Raw genomic sequence first — 18,492 nt, 5'->3', positions numbered from 1 at the left:
CATTTACATGTAACATACTGATTTATAATTGTTGCTTTATATCTCAAATGTCATATTATTTTTTCAGGAATATGTCCTTCATATCTACAGACTGACTAAGTCTTTGTACAACTTCTGTCCTTTATGGTATGACTACAAGCATATAATTCTCACATAAATATACACTCACATGCATATGTACATGAGCATGTATATGTACTATTACTATTATTCCTGCTACAGAAACAGAGAAACGGTTTTCTTGTTGGGTTCTTCCAGACTTCTGACATTTTTTTAACTATCATTGCATTTATCATTGTTATTGTTCTACAAACACTAGCTAACACGGTAGGACAAGGAAAATGGTGAGGTTGAAATACTGACACTTAGTGCTTTGATCAGATATATAAGTAGATGACCTAAGAAATATGAAAGATTGATTATGGTTCTGTATAAAGCAAAAATTCAGAACTAGAATTTTAAAGCTAGTATTTGAAGGCTCAAAAAACATCATCTGGCAGTTACTATAATCTCATGTTTAAAACACATATGTTCTTTTTTCACTTAAAAGCTGATAACAGGTTCATACAAAGAGCAACATTATTAGATAACTGAGACTTTGTCCTTCTTTATATTATATGGGAAATTAATGTAAGCACCAGGTTGAAATCCATTCAGTATAATTATGCTAGCATCATGAAATGTGATAGGTGATAATTAAGAAGATTTCATAAAATTATGGATAAATTATCACATTTTGTTACCATTTGTGGTCCACACACAGTGCCATCAGCCACATAAGCATTATCTCTTCCATCTGAACTCAAAGACGACCCAGGAATTATGGATAGACATACATGATCATGAATATATGAATAAACTGTATATTGAGCAGCAGTTTTATAAGTATTTTTATGTGGCCAAACACAAGTTAATTTTCCACAGAGAATATCCCTGGAATGAAAAACAGAATTTCCTTATTATTTTAGTTTTTAATGATACCAACTTCCAATTGAATATTGCATGAATAAAAACATAAATATTGTTTAGTCAATGGCACAAAACCATAAAAAAACCAAAATGGAAACATGTTTTATATTTTTATAAAGGTAAAACACATTTTAGAAACAAGTAAATGCAACCAGATTAACCAGCATTGTAGCAGAATTGAAATGTACATACTGAAATTAGATATGAATACATGATTTTCTTTTTTGATTATACAGCTCAAAAAGTATTATTTTTCTCTATTTTCCAGTTATCTTAGGAGCATTCATCATAATTTACCATATTCTTTAGGAGAATTCATCACTTGTATCCCTTTTGATATAGGCTGGCCAATCTGGTGACTTTTTACCTAAAATTGCTGAGAGTAGCTAATTGTATTTACTCTTTCTGTATCTTCTGATATGCCTATGGTCCCTGTCATGCTCTCTAGAAAATAAGTTTCTGTACATCCTGAGCCCCCTGATATATATGTGCAGGCATATACAGATGTTAAAAAGATTAGATTATGAGAGCTATAACCTCATCTGTGAATTAATCCATTTGGTGGATTAACAATCTGAAAGAACTATGGAGTAGTACTGTAGGCAGCTGGGGCATAGCTGAAGTAAGTAGGTTGTGGGTGGGGCATAATGTTGGGCTATATCTTATCCTTGGCTCCTCTCTCACTCTCTTTATGCTTCTGACTGCCATGAGTTGAGCAGATTTCCTCTGTCACACCCTTCTGCCATGATATTCTGTCTCATCTGTGACCCAGAGCAATGGAGTTGGCTAACCGAACCACTTAAACAGTGAGCCCAGATAAACCTTTCCTCCTCTAAGTTGTTCTTGTTGGGTATTTTGGTCATGATGATGAAAAGCTAACTAACACAGTACTGTTAGACCAAAGGCAACAAATTTCTGGCCATCTTGGAGAGAGATTATTTATCACACCTTCTCTTTTTATTGGGATCCACTATGGTATATCTTACTGTGCTTAGTCACTGGAGCTCAATATCAGTATCTAACAAGGTGTAGCTGATTATACCTTGTCTTTTAGTTATTATACAGGGTTTACTCATGTTGTTCCCACTCATCTTTATGATTCCACATCTCATTTCCATCCACTAGTCCTCTTGTGTTGGGTAGTGGGGGAAATTTTATATCTTCTTTGTGCCATACATGATGTATAGATGATTAATGGATGGAGGAGCCTAGAGGAGAATATCGTCTTAGACTCACTCAAATAGACACCTTCGAAAGGAGCCAAGGTTGTTTGAACTGAACTGTGATGATTACCTAAGAATTTTACAGTTTTTTTTCGCCAGGCAATTCATTGAAAAATAAAAGAAAGCTCTGCTCTTCCTGAATTACTTGATCTATCTGAGGGGTTTTCTATAATCTTCCTTATTCTTTATTTTTTTGACTCTGGTTTGGTTATTAGTGTGTGTGTGTGTGTGTGTGTGTGTGTGTTCGCTTTATTATCAATACCCAATGAAATTAAGGAAGCATTTGTTTGTTGAAGGGTAAGAACTTTCTTTATTGGATTTCATTAATCACTTTCTCATGTGGCTTTTAGCAGCTCCAATTGCCATGTTGACATATTAAAAAGTAATTCTATGCTTTTTTTTGGAAATAATTAAAACTGTTTTCTTCCTTTCAACAACCCTGTCTTTAAAAAATTGCTTTAGGATTATTGTCATTGATACACCTAATCTAAACTCAATTTCAATTACAGAGCAGGAGACTTAAATTTTGAAAATTTGTGCATCTTTCCTTCCTCTGGTAATAAGCATAAGCCTTCTTTTCATTCAGTCTCATTCTTAGGATGGTGTCAACAAAAAAAGTAAGGAAAAGGAAAACTCTTAAGGCATAGAAGAAAAAATATATATATACTGCAATTTGAAAACATTGTCCTGTTATTCATTTATTGTTTGTTATTATTATTTGGTGTCTCTTGACAAGAAATATGTAATTTTTATGACTTAAATAAATAATCCCCCTTCTATATACGTACTTCTGTTCACAAGGTAATGGTTGAGAATTTTTAAAACCACAGTTTCCAAATCTCTCAATAGGAGAATTAACTTCTTTAAAGCAGGTGTAGGGACCTCCTTGAGCACCTATAGCAAACATGTCAACTGCATTATCATCCTTAATCCAGTTAAATATTTGCCAGTAATGAACTAATGAAACTCTTATTTCAAAATAATCATGTATTTGATCAATTTTGGTTTTCATATGCACCTTGTCAATAAAAGTTGAAAGAAATAATACAAAACAGAAAAGGATTATGTCTACTGAGGCAAGTTGAATCATTTTAAAAAACAACTACTGTTTCTCCCTATGGGAGCAACTACATCCTAGTCCAAAAGTTATTAGTTGTAACCTTGTAACTTGCTCTTCTTAATCTGTTGAGAATTTTAAAGCATGTCATTTGGGGACAGAAATCTTTGGAATTGGCATATACTTTGTCATATTATGGGTTTTTTTCCCCTCTCTTATGGGGGATCAGTGGTATTTTAAAACTCATCTTTCAAGTTGGGTATCATAGTGAAAATAACATGGAATATTAAATTTTGGAGATTTGAGAGTTATTCCATTTTGTTAAACACAGGAACAGAAACCTAGAAGTGGTATTTACCTAATGAATTCAAACCACTATCAAATATGGCTAACAAATGTGGCCCTGGCAGTGAAGCCTAGTGATGGGTGATTAGAAAACTACTATAAGAAGCTCAAAAGTGAGTAGCTCATGCTCTGTGCTGTTGCCACATTTGGAGAAACTCTTCTCAATCATTTAAAGACAGTGGCACTGATAGATGTGTTGCCTTAGGTCCAGAGGCAAGAAAACAGAGCGTGTGTCTTGGTTACTCTTGGCTGCCTTTGACCAGGTGAGGCAAGTACTCAAGAAAGAGACAAGCCTCCTGCAGAAAAATATCAGCCTTTCAAAACCAAAAAGGAAAAGTAATAGAGAAAAATCCAGGAATGCATCTGTGCTGCAGGCGATGATGTGGCTCATCTTTTGTTGATATTCTGTCTCATCTGTGGCTGAGTCATTACATCTCTATGTGCTTTGTGTCTTTCCAATGGGTGTTCACCTAATGAATTCAAATGCTGATCTTCACATTGCACCCCCACTTTAAGTTGTCTACCCATGTATTTCTACCCTAGAACTTTTATTTCTAATCTTCCAATCTTTTCACATTCAGTTTCCCCACCAAGAAACTGAGCCCTTTGTCGCTACCTATAAAAACATCTGTAGTCCAATGACCAGCCATACATCTTTCTATAGAAGGAGCATGACCAGGTGGTCAGAATATTTCAAGACCACTCCCAAGTGAGGTTGCAAAGCAGTTACTGTTTTTTTTTTTCCTTGCCTTACAACCAGTTATCTAGCCAACCCATCTAAGAAACAAGTCTGGGCTTGTTCTTCCTGTGTCAGCTGGTCATGATGACACCCCAGGGATTCATAGTTGTGAGATGAGAGAAAAGAAAAGCTGTAGGAGGGGAGAAAGACACACTGCTCTAAATTTCCTGATCTTGGATGTTTCCTGATCATGGATGTTTCTTCTGTGATTTTCTTTTTTTTAAGCAGACTGGAACCCAGAGGAATGACTCCTCTATCTAACCACATAACTTGGTGTTTCTGACATAAGTGAGCTTATAATGCATATGGTCATCAGTTGGTGTCCTCAAGTCAGATTTTCCATCATTGTAAGAACTAGCATCACGCAGAGAAGTGATATATTTCTGTTCAGATAGCAGCCTTGCTCTAAGAACACTAGAACATGAACTACCATATTTCTAAAGAGGCTTGTTACAGGCTATATGTGACTTTTTTTCCTCATAACCTAACACTTCTAATATTATTGGGTCTGCTGTGATTTATCTCCAAAAATCAGGTCTGCTTGCAGCACAGCATGGACATGCTGCTGTCCAGGACCAGCCTGTTGATTTTACTCAAAATTAGCAAATTGTATGCCATCCAATGAGTGGAACTGAGCAGTTTGTTGCTCATGTGAATGATACTGCTTCCAGACTCGAGAGAAGTTACCATGGATTGCAATTTTTTCCTTATAATATGAGGTACAAGATATGGTAGTTTGTCTTTTACTTTGTGGGAATAACAGATCATGTCTAACCACAGGGTTCCTAAAAAGTTTCCTGTTGTTGACAAACCCTGAAAAGTTTTGGTATCTACCTCCTGTTCACTGTAGCACATGTATTTAACACAGACCTTCTAGCATGCTTGCTAAACTTTGTTGAGCCTTATTATATAAAATCATTAATCAATGAAACGGTTTTGGGGATGTCCAAATCTACCTTATGGGTATCCATGACAATTCAGACGGTTTATGTCAGTTTTAAAAATGCTTGGGCATTTTCTTTTCCTCAGTGTATAGATACCTAGTTAAATAGTTGTAGGAACATGGTAGGAGAACTGTGAATGCGTGTTTACCAAGGTACAGTGGGGATTTTCTTCTGGGGTCTTAGCTTCTGTCACTATGTTTTGGTTCTAAAAACTGGTTTAGATTCAGAATTTGGACATGTCATTATGACATTTATTGAGGTTACAAAGTTCATCAAATTTTTTTTGATGGTACAAATTTAGTTATATTCTTTTGGTCTGCTGACAGAACAAGAGAAGTCATATTCTATCACTTCCTTACTCTCAGTAGTTACTCATGTCTGCTACTCCAACCCTATCACTAATTATATTGAGTTCATCCTTTTGGTTCCTGAAAGTTAAGCACTGCTGAGTTTGGTATCCCTCTCATAGCACTTTCTATGGTTTTGGGGTTTCCTGTTGGACCAAATATTTGGCCTTATACACCCAGTATAGACAATACACTTTACTGAGAATTTTCATTTTTTCTCCATAATCTGTTATGGAAATTCTGGAACTTAAATTTCAGTTTAGAATAAGGATTCATGGTCTGGAAGCCATACTATTAAAAAGTTTTTACTATTGTCTAGCATCTTTGCCAGGACGGTAAACCCTAGATTTTGCAAGAGTGCTTCCTAAACAATAAATGTTTCTTTATCCAAGGGGATCATACTTATGCCATGCTAAATTGAGAGACAGAGAAGGAGGGAACAGAGATGGACCATTCCATAGGGTCAGATGTTTCATAGAAGCCTAGAAACTCAGGATTTGGGGAGCCATGTTTTCAACCATCCCCATCCCAAATACAAGTCCATCTTTTTCTCCAGACAGAAATTTAACACTGAGAAAACAGACCTAACAAAAACTTTAACACTAACAAAGAGAAAACAGACCTAATAAAGAACTTAACCTTTTTTAGAGTTGCTTCAAATTGATAATCAACTCTTTAGTTCTTTAGAACCTCATTTTTTAAGTGATGAAAGAGTCATTATATGTTTGCAGGTAGACCTTCTGAAATCACACTTTGCTTTGAAATACACATGTTTTTCTTATCTTTTCCTAGACCTATTAGTGCTTACTAATTACTATCAAATTCCACTGTCCTTGCAGATATTTTTTCAATCATGCATTTCCATTGGGCCAGCTAGCATATTCTCTTTCACTAAGCAATTTTAAGTTAATGCTAACTATTTGCTACTCTGCACATCTCACATAAGCAGTCTCAGAACAGTCTTTGGCTCTATGGTTTTTGGTAACATAAGAAAAAAAAATGCCTGCATTAGATAAGAGCCCAAGTGAATGAATGAATAAATGAATGAACAAATTATATCAAAAAGTGAGATTTTTTTTGAACCTTGTATGTCCATTTTGTGAAGATACTAGAGCTTGTATTATTAGAGGAAGAAACACATGGTTTGTAAACTCTCCTAAATGTTTCAATTAGAACTCAAACAGACATAAAATATCAGGTTATCCAATGAGTACAAGGTTTTAATTTTTAGTTTTAACAAAAGAGAGTATATCCTAGATTTTCCTTACAAGAAATATTATCTGATTTTATTTTAAGAGCTGTGTTATATCATGATGTAAAGTTATTCTGATAATAAAAAATAATATTAAAAAATAAACAAAAATGAAAAAAAAAACATATGCAAACCCATACAAAAATGTAGCATTAAAAAACAGCATAGAAAAAAACAGCATGGACAGGTGATTTAAAAATTAAAACTCAGATCTGGTTGAATTTGGTTAAGTCACCTAACCTGAGTTATTTAAGACAATTTCAAATAATTAGCCAACACAGACCACACACATACCATTTAGTACAAACTATACTCCTTGTCTTGACAAATAATTAAAACTAGGTGTTATTTAACCTTTAGTCAACTAGTAAATAATTATATTTGAATATATTTCATTGGGTAATTTTGATGTATTCAAATTATCTTAATCCCTCTAAAAACACAAAATCATACTGAGTACTTTGAATAATTACTCACCAAAAAGTAAGCATATATGCATGAATCTTTTATGAATTACACTTAAAAGATATCTGAAAAGCAAACTATGAACATGGAGTTTTGATCAAATGGTCTGCAACTACTATTATCCTAGCAGTTGCTCTTCAGTGAGGAATGAAATTCACTCTGATCTTTGTAAGTTTCGTGCCATTTAAATTAGATCATGAATGTGGGGAATAAAAGGAAAGTAATTAAAATTTCAGAATCTACTGATTTGCCATTCGAATCTTTATATAAATTATGAGCTTTAAATATAATAAGAGTTTTCGCCAGGTAGCCAACTATCAAAACCAAAATATCAAGCTGTGAGAAAAGGAAGACACAACGCTATCTTGGGAAAATCTCAAGAAGTACTATACTACTTTACTTTCTTAGTTTGAATTTCATCCTCACTGAGTTAGTTATCCACTTCTAGAGTTGTGTGGTACATTTTGAAACCTACAGAAGGATCCAAATTTAAGGTAAAAGAAATATGAAAGAACAGTACCTTTTCCAAATATATTGGCACACTGGTTATCAGTAGTTCGGCATTGTCCATTATAACAATATGCAGTTCCAAACTTGCACAAGTATCCATTCAGTGCATAAGTGTCAGGAACACAATGGCTGGAAGTTCCATTGCAGTATTCTGTAAAATCACACTCCTGGTCAGTACTCTTTCTACACGGAGCTCCTGCTACTGAAAACTGGAGGAAAATGAAAAAGAAAATTATGTTCTGTGAATTCCTTAATTAATTACTGAAGAGATTTATCAAATAAAACATGCCCGGTCAGGGCTGGGGTTGTGGCTCAGCACTAGAATGCTCGCCTAGCACTTTCGAAGACCTGGGTCCTCAGCACCACATAAAATCCATACAAAAATGTTCCAGGTCCTCAGCACCACATAAAAATAAATAAAATAAAGGTATCATGTCCAACCGCAACTAAAACTAAATTAAAAAAAAAACATGGCTGGTTATTGATAATTGAGGGAATGACAGAATTCCTGAGGCTAAGAGTTCTCCCTCCCGAGGAAAAATAAGGTACAACATGCATGGAGAAGTCCAGGAAAGAGTAACTATCTCAAAGGTCCCTCTGACATCAGGCTTACAACTTCCCACCTGTGTGGTTTCCTTCAGTGTGAGGCAGTTTGATGCAACCACCATTTAAAGGGAAATTAAACAGTCTGGTCAAACTGGTCAAATGTTTCTTAAAATTGAAGGAACATTACCACTACTTTTTTGTTCTTAGAGAGATCTAGCTTTAGTCCCTGGCTTTGACTTGTATTAGGTTGTTTGTGTGAATGCAACATATGGTATCTCATTTTACATTTGTAAATTTAGGATAATAATCATAATTTCATAGAGCTCTTATGGGTATTAAATTGACTTAATGGAAAAATGCTTAGAATGCTTATAATACTTGAAAACAGTGTATATAATACTGATCAAACCACCATCATTATATTTATCATTACCAGAGAGCATAAAGGTCTCCCTGCATAGCTCAGAGTGTGTTTAGTACTAAATGTTTGTGACTTGCTGAAAAAAAAATTGGTTATCCTTTGCATTTCATAGCAAAGTCTACCACATCCAAATGCTGTTTCCTTTCTTTCTTTCTCTTCTCTCTCTGCTCGCCACATATACCCAGACAGTAAAATCCATGTTGATACAATTGCTTATTTAATAAAGCAAAAGTGAGAAATAAATGAAGTGGCATCTTAAAAGTCATGGAAAGGAAAACTGAATCAGAAATAAGAATCTTCTATACAAACAAATTAGAGAATTTGTTTTCAGCAGACCCACATTACAAAAAAATATTAAGGAAAGGTTTTTAGGACAAGAAATATAAACCTAAACAGACAAAGGAAATAAGAGCTGGAAATTGAATAAATTGTATTAATTATAAATCTTCATTTTTCTTTTTTCACTTGCTCTAAAATATAAAAGGCTAACTAAAGCAAAAATAGTGACAACAGATTTTGTGTTTGGAGTAAGCATGAATTTTTCTTTTATAAGATCAATTTATTACACAGGAAGTGGTAGGTTATATGAAATTAGTCTCTGATTAATCAAATCTTGTAAATTTTGGAGCAACCAGTGAAATTATTTTTAAGATGTATAAACAGCAAACCAATAGAGAAGATAAAATAAAACTAGTAGTTGTATAGTTTTAGAATTTATATTTAATTTGCAAAGCATTATATACACTGTTATTTTATTATATACACTGTAAATTTTAAAAGGTACTGGTTGGAATTCAAAGTAGCACAGTTTCATATGCATTTACTTTATGGTTCAGCAATCCTACTTCAAAGTGTCCAGTTAAAAGAAATGGCACACTATGCTCATATACAATCTACTATTTGTAGTAGGTACATTTTTTATTTCCCTAAACTGAAAATGACCCAAATATTCCTCAACTGGGGAATGAATAATAAACTATGGTATGTCATTCTACTCCTTTCAATACTATTCAGGAACAAAATGAATGAACCAATAAAACCTGCATAAGAATGAATCTCAAAATAATTGTGCTAAAATGCCTAATTCATATGTTTACACATATTGTATGATTTAATTTATGTGAAATTTGTATCAAAGCAAAATTATAAAGGCAGAAAACGACTGGTGGGTACTAGGAGCTGTGGGTGAAATATGGATTGATAGCAAAGAAGTAAGGGGGGACTTGTGAGGGCATGACAAAATAACCTAGCCTTGGCTGTGATGTTATCACTTATAACACTCAGAAATCCTCACCAACAGAACGTTGCAGCACTAAGTTAGATCTTAATAGAAAAAAATGGGAAGAAAGAATATACATAATATTTAAGTCTAAGTGATTGACCAGAACTGAAATCATAAAATATTTTGTATTGGGGAACTTGCTTTCCTATCCAAACTTATTGTATTGAGATAACTTAAATTAATAACCCACATTTACTAACTTTTTTACATTAAGGAATAATTTATATAATTATTCCAATATAATAACCATGGTTCCTATATGTGAGTTTTTGCATATTAGACATTGTGCCTATTTTTAATCTTATAATTTCTTCATAATTAGTCATTTATTCATTTCACTTTATGATTTATTTAAGCATCAATATTTTTGATATAGTAATATATATATTTTCTTTGTCCTCTTTATTTGATAATTTAGAAGATGGTAAGCTTTGTGGTTTCAACACTACAGAATAATCAGTACCAATCGGAGATGTCTTCTTTATTTCATACCAATTTTCCTTATATACTTATTTTTTTATGCAATTTATATTTTATTTCACTCAATTAATTCTATATGCTTTTTATAAATTTCATATTGATTCAGTTAACACAGCCTTCTATTATTGAAAATCAACTTCCTCTTCAGGAATGTCAGCAACTTACCTCACATTTGGATGTACAACATGGTCCAGAGCCACATTTTACTGAACCTTTCAGCTTACAAGTCTTAAAATTGCAGCACTTTTTAAATTGACATTCCTAAAATTTCAAAAGAGGAAGCTATTACCCCAGTGGAACCACTCAAAAACTTGTTTCAATTCAAAACTCCATGTTCAATTTACTAATTATATGCAATGAAGCTTTACTTTGTTTACTATTTCTAGGCTACCCATTAAGAACTAAGAAAACAACATCTAAATTAGCAGTTGATCAGTAAAATTTACTGGCTAAAATATTTAGAAACTTACTCATCAATCACTAGCATGAAAATGTATTTTCAGGGGATGTTTTTTAAAAAGGGAATTTCTAGGAAAAATATAAACTTTCCTCAATTGTGTTGTTAGTGAATCATTTATCAAAGATTTCTATTATAAGTATAACAAGCATAATCAAATACGTTTAATGTGTATTAATGTATATTTTTTTCTTTTAGTAGTGTTAGTGGTGGCTTATTCCTTTATTCTACAAAGCACCTACATTGATAAGACCATGGATACAGAATCGGTGCCAACCATGATGACCTTTGGAGGTCTGTGATGTCATCACTGTTAGTATAGGTTCTTCATACAATATATTTTTAATGTCTTGGTTATCATTTCATTTAACTTTCACATAGTTGAGATTACTTTCTAATTTCTTCATCAACTACATATTAGTCCTTAATTTCTATTCTGGTAATTTCAGGTGTTTCCATTTGTCCTTTCCTGTCTTTAGAGCTCTTACTGTACAAGTTAGAGAACGAATGTGAGCACCTGTCAACTTCCAAATAGATCCACCCTAGTGTGTCACTAAAGGACTCCTGGAATGAAAATGAGTTAAGATGATAGATCCACCTGACCCCTGTCGGATTTTTTGCAGGAATTCCAGGAATTGCCTGGATTCCTTGCACCGCTATTATAAATACAATGGTATTCTGGGCCTTCTGATGTATATACTGTGATTTTGTATCCTGTGATGACCTGGGTATTTACTGTTCCACAGTGTAAAGTTACTTTAGTAAATAGCTGTGGGCCACTTTGGGGCAAATTACTAAATAAATAGCTAGTTATCCTTGCTGGAGCATTATAGGATCTCATGCTCTATTCGGACAAATAGCTGTAGCTCTGAGATTGGCTTAGATCTGGAAATTGGCAATGAATTGCAAGTTTTCCACTTAGAGTAACTGGCACCAATCCTGTGCTCTTAATTTTTGGTTATATACATTAAACAATATCATTGAGTGGCTAGATCTATCTGAGCCACAAGTATAAACCCGTGCAGGTCAAGACCCTTAGCTGTCATCTATACCTCACTTCCCATTATGCTAATTGCATCTGTGCTAATTACATTACATGGTAAAATGCTGCCATTAGCCTTTGTTATTATACAATCTAATAATCCAATGACATAAGGGAAACCAGCTCCATAATAAAGCCTCCAATGACCAACATCAGTCTATAGAAAAAAATATATTGTTAAGGTTTTCAACAATATTTTGAACTTTTCAAGTGGCTGTTTTGAAATTTTGACCCCTAACTCTGCCAAGGTAGTTCTGGCATCTCAACTTCATGTATTGTAGGACAGGTTATTTCCAATCTACAGAGATCAATTAAGCAGCATGTTAAGATTGGCCTTAGGTTTTCTTTCCAAGGATTGAGGTCATTCATCAGAGAGTCTTCCCTATCAATAAAGAATACTCTATTCAGGTGCATATTTTAACAACTTGGGGTAGCATCCTTAACATCTGACCATGGCATATTCTTATCTATGCATATCAGCAAAATCCTGCAAATTAAAAAGCATAATAATTCTTTATTCCATAATCAGAGAGTGCCTTCTCACTTGAACTATCCTTTCACTTGACACAAATTGTGGTCTAGAACCAAGAGAGGAAGCTGGGTGCAGAGCTTGGGAAGAGCAAGCATTGTCTTGTGAGGCAACTGATCTCAGGTGAAGTTTCATTTGTGGTTAAATGGAGTTTATCCAGATAATCCACAATAATCTCTACCTATTAAAGTTCATAATCTTATTTACTTTTGAAAGGCACTTTGCTATGTACTGTAACATATCCACAAATGTCAGGTTTTACAGGGAGGGTACCTTTGAAGGTCCATTATGCCTTCCACCAAGCCACTAGGTATGGGAGTATGGAGGTTATGTAAGGGAAGCAACTACTACATATGGGTTACTCACTCTTTACTGCTCCAGCAAACTAACTAAACTAAATCCCACAAGAAACTCTGACAGAGGATATAGAGCAGAGATCAGCAACATTTACTGTAAAGGACCAAAGAGTGCTTATTTCCAAGTTGTTCACAATATGATTTGCACGGCAACTTTTCCACACTTATGTAGTAGCACAAAAGCAGCCATAGATAATATGCAAACAAATGGGCATGTTTGTATTCTAGTAAAACCTCACTACTAAACAACAATAACAACAAAAAAGTGGCAGCTGGATTTAGCCAACTGGCTACAGTGTGAAAAAAGCTGATGTAGAACATTCTTCAGAGAATTTCCTCACAAGACACAGTAATTTGGAACATTTATCCACCAACTGACCATAATGGTTGTCTGAGGGCCAATCATTAGTTCTTAAGTGCATTGAGCCTCCTCTGCTAATGGCTATACACACTGTTAAGGCCACAAGAAGCAGTACTGGACCAAGTTTGTGGTACAGGTAACAAAACACTCTTCAGCAACAGTACATGCTGGTAGGGCACTGATAGTGTCTGTTATAAATGTCAATCTACCCACAGTCTGTATTTGTAGAAAACCACAGTATGCATATCTAGCCATGTATTGGGTTGTGTCATTTTATCCTTCTTTAAAAATAACCAGTATTTATTGGCAGGGAGTATGGGTACCACATTTAGGTGTAGGAAACGCAAGAGGAATGTGGTACTGCTTATCAGAAGAATAAGAGTTGGGGAATGCATAATAATTGCAAACCTTTGATACACATGCAAAAATGCACACACAGATAAAGCAGACTCATACATAGAAGTTTCATTTTGTGGAGAAGATGATTAAGAGAACTGATAGGGATTTAATAGTATATAAACATGGTAGTCAGCTTCTTTTGTAAGGGGAAGTAACTCATGAGACTGGTGGGGGAAGAATCATAAAGATACTTTATTTTAGATAAATGAGGAGAATTGATAAATATTTGGGACAATGATATTTATAATAGACTAAATATGCGGTCCCACCTGTTGAAAGTAATGTACACTAAAAATCTGACTGATGAAGTATAATCAAATGATGAAAAAAATAGAAAAAAAATTGACCATTCAAAAACTCATAATCACAGGAATGTTTGAGAGTGATTAAATACAACTCATTATAATGCTTAGAAATTCATGCAGCCACAGAAGATAGGGAAAAAATGTACAATAAAATTTCACAGATGTTTGTATAGAAACAAAGAATAAAGCCACATGAGTTAGGAATTGAATAGCAACTAACAAGGACTTAATTTTTCTTATATATTCAAACCTATTTAAAGGCATAATTTGCAACAGTTTTGATAAACCAAGCCTTCACCATACATATCTTCTCATTTCAAGTGGTGTTGGAAAGTGATTCATTTACATTTATCTTCATTTTTATATCTGTTATTAACTGAAGACATAGTTGCATATATCATTCTATGTATACCATTACTAACATGTTTTATATTTCATCAGAAATGTAAAAATTATTCTCAAACTTCAAATTTATTGCTTACCTCTTCATTACCACAGTCACATTCTTCATTAGATTCCAAAATTCCATTACCACAAACTGGTTTATTTTTATATAATGGTTGCAAATATGAAAGGTCTTGAAGACATGGAGCCTCAAAATTTGAAATAAAATTCCTATATTCATACATGCTACAATTGCTAAATATCTTCACACCACTGGCTCTCCTAAAATGAAATAATATTCCTCAGGTAAAAAAAAACCCTTGCTAATAAAATATTACATCCATACACAAATCATATAACTCATATAATGATGCATATAAAAATTTATATAAGAGATTAAATCACCATAATTAAATTTCCATTTCAATATTGCTTAACTTTAGTATTTTCCCCAAAAGCATTTCTTATAAACTACTTTGGTTTGAATATGTTTGGTACCTTACAAAATCATCTTGCCTTTTAATATCCGTTGTAAGTTATTAAGCAGGTGCAAACATAATCAGACTATGGTATTCAGAAATTAAGGCCTTTGAAAGGGAATTAAAATCAGATAGTCAGCAGAGTGCAGTCACCTCAATTGAACACTGGTGGCTTTCTGAGAAAAGCAAAAGACCAAANAATTATGCCATTATACATGAGCTTGCTCTCTCTCTCTCTCTCTCTCTCTCTCTCTCTCTCTCTCTCTTCTCCTTCTTCTTCCTCTCTCTCTCTCTCCCCCTCCCTCCTCTCTCCTCTCTCCTCTCTCCTCTCTCTCTCTCTTCCAGTTTCTTGCCATGTGGTGACCTGCATGGCCTCAGGACTTTGCCTTCAGGAGAGCCATCCATGGATGTTCCCCCTCAACCTTGGCCACTGTCAGCTAAAATAAACTTCTTTTCTGTAAAACTTACTATCTATGTTATTCACAACAGAAAATGGACTAAGACACCAATTGAAAGTTGGAAAAAATTATTACATTCATATGTCAAATTCTGAGAAATGCATCAATAGGTGATTTTGGTCATTGTTCAAGCACAAAATGTACTTATCCAAACTATGATGGCTGCAACATCACCAGGTGATACAGTCTTATAGGACTGCTATGGTACATGTAGTTTATTGTTGATGGACAGTCATTATGTGGGGCATGAGTATATGTATATATTTGATCCCTAGGTATACATAATTTTGATATACAATAGAAAGAAAATGTAAAACAATTCATCTCCTGCAGATTAGATTAACATTCTGGTCTAAAAGATAATTTGAATAAGGTAAGCCAGGGCACTTGTCTCAAAATACGTTGATTTCTCAACCAAAGTTCTATGATCGGGGGAATAATTTTTAAAATACAATTATTTTGGGAGAAAGCAGCTTATACTACAGATCTCTTTCTGAATCCCATGGACTTAATATGGGAAAAAACCTAACTCCCTTTTTACTGAATATACTAATCAAAAACTGATATTAAATCAACCAAAACAACCAACCAGGATGCTTGAATTCACATTGTTTATTATCACAAATTTGAGGGTTTCAAAATGGTCAACAATCCTAGCATGTTTCCTAAAGCATTTCAATTTCCAGTCTCCAAAACAACTGTTTCACACTTTCCATCAGAGATGTTACATACCCAGCTCTTAGTTTTCACTCAGAGGAAACTGCCATCATCTTTACACCTGCAATTAATTAAACTACATACCTCTCTACACATTTATTCTTCTAATCCCCATCACAATTATTAAATGTACCCAGTCCTAATAAGAACTAGCCCCTATATTATGCACTACAGCTTCCATCCTCTGTGATTTTACTCTTAATTATTGCATCTGACATTATTGCTGCTTCTGTCTTCTATTTATTTCTCCCTGTCTAGAGATGGTATATAGTGTCTTCCATATGTAAAATCCTTCCTTTAATCACAAATTCCATCTCATACTCTGCAAAATATTGCTCTATTTACTAACTTTATCACCTCTCAAGAATTTATCAGGTGCCTTTAAATATAATATAAATTATTCATGAAAACTATACTAAATTTATAAAACTTTACTGCAAAGAATACTAATTGTATAGTAATTCATCTAATTTGTTTAGTGCTGATATAAACAGTATTTTCTAAATCCATTTACCTAATGAATTTTTATTTTGCTATTGTCTTAATTGTAAGTTGATTCTATTGATATTTCAAGGTGGCAAGATAACATCACAAATTAAGGACAGTTTGTTCTTCATCAGATATTTCTTTCTTTCTTTTTCTTTCCCTCAGTATAATAGCCAAAGTTGCCAGTACTGTTTTATTACTAAGGGTGATGTTAGATATCTTTGTCTTGAGTAACAAAGACTACAACAAAAAAGCAATAGCATCATGTATTTACACAATATTCCATAGTTTTCATCAACTTCAAATTTATCCCTCTAATTCCCTTGAGTGAAAATATCTTAATAATAGTACATATCACTTTCCACACTCTCAGGCCACATAGAAAAAATATTACACATGATATTCTCTTCAAGTATAACATACCTTTCCAACTTGTGATAGAATATGAAAGATTTAAAACATTCATCAGATCTTAGAAACAACCTCATGAATGTGTATATGAAATTAAGTAAGAAAAAAAAAGCCTTACACTGCTTCTTGATTCATTACGCATGTAGCTCTTGTGCAAGAACAATTATTGGTGTCATCATATGTTAATCCTATATTAAATCCAAGCAGCTGAGCTATAATAACTGAAAATCCCTCCAAACTTATAGCATCTGGATACTAAAATAAAGACAATTGAAGAAAAGAGTATTTTAGTAGAAGAACACAGAAACAACAAATAACTTGAAACATTTTTGTTTCTATAAAACTTTACAATTAAATACTTTTTATAGTAAGTACAATTTATAATCATTCATTTTGATTTTCATTGATGTGTATATTGGTGCTAATTTACTGATTAAGTAAAATGAACTAGTATAAAACATTAACTATGTCAGTCACTAATTTAAAATATAGTATGCACAAATTTTGCAATTTTGAACACATTATTTTTGATGCAATGTAAAATATTTCATTTTAATCAATTCATGCAATTAAAATATTTCAGTGTATTTATGTGTCAGGCACTGTATAGATGATGGACTTCATCCATACCTAGAGTTTATAGAAAGGGAGAAAAACAAAAGCAGAAATCCACAACAAACTTCTTAAAGGCAAACACATCATTAAAAGTTTCTTGAAGAAAACAAAATACTTCAAAAGAGAATTTTATGAAGGAGTATAAGGAAAAATATTAATATAAGGCAGTTACAAAAACCTCTTTGGTATGTAGGCTGATATGTTAAGGTTGGAAGATGACCCAACAATATAAATATGGGCAGGGTTCTTGAATGGCTACCAGTTAATAAATTATGGTCTGAGTGAAGGGAAGAAATGACAGGACAGAAGCTAGGGATATAAATACAACCATGATAAAGAAATTTGAGGTGGAAAATGATTTAAAATGGTGGCAGAGTGTCAATATATTTCATAATATTTAAATATATTATTCCATATTATTTAACTCTAATGATATTTTACATATTCTTTAATCACTACAAATAAAATTCTTACAGCATTTCTAATTTTGCTATGTGAATTGGTAACCTGTACACTCAGAAAAATGAGAAATTATACCCCATCTGATTCAAATGTATGATATGTTAAGATCATTATACAGTCATGTGTAACTAATTAAAACAAAAAAAGAAATTTATAGTAGAAAATTTTAATTTATACATAGAAAAAATAAAAAAAAATATTGTTTGTATGTATATGCATGTGTATGACTGAAAAAAAAATGCATCTAGCAGTATAGAAAAAATCATTTGTAGGTATAATTCCCTAATATACTGTAATACCTGAGCCTAAATATCCCAGTGTTAGAATTTGAAAGAAAGTTAAAGCAGAACAGGACATGAGTGATGATCTCATTTGGGGGCATAAGGTTTACATCTGGAGGCATTAGTTTACATCTTGGGGCAAGATGTAAAAACCAGAAGCTGGACGGTCA

General features: G+C 33.4%; 1 protein-coding gene across 10 annotated transcripts in view; it reads right to left on the bottom strand.

Annotated features, from left to right (window-relative positions):
- The window catches only part of Adam18 (ADAM metallopeptidase domain 18), a 119,430-nt gene that overhangs the window by 54,261 nt on the left and 46,677 nt on the right, over positions 1-18,492 (bottom strand). For 9 of the 10 annotated variants that reach the window (XM_048792863.1, XM_048792858.1, XM_048792857.1 and 6 more), the window contains 6 exons: positions 17,083-17,219; positions 14,512-14,695; positions 10,746-10,841; positions 7,862-8,060; positions 2,981-3,086; positions 744-933 (listed from right to left, as the gene is read on the bottom strand). In XM_048792863.1, coding sequence (XP_048648820.1) covers positions 744-933; positions 2,981-3,086; positions 7,862-8,060; positions 10,746-10,841; positions 14,512-14,695; positions 17,083-17,219 — 912 coding nt within the window. The remainder of the gene's footprint in view (positions 1-743; positions 934-2,980; positions 3,087-7,861; positions 8,061-10,745; positions 10,842-14,511; positions 14,696-17,082; positions 17,220-18,492) is intronic. The other variant, XM_048792860.1, reaches the window with a different exon arrangement.

This window comes from Marmota marmota, unplaced genomic scaffold (assembly GCF_001458135.2).
Source record: "Marmota marmota marmota unplaced genomic scaffold, marMar, whole genome shotgun sequence".
NCBI lineage: Eukaryota > Metazoa > Chordata > Mammalia > Rodentia > Sciuridae > Marmota > Marmota marmota.
The sequence above is the reverse complement of the archived record's forward strand: the minus strand, read 5'-3'. Positions and strand labels throughout refer to the sequence as shown.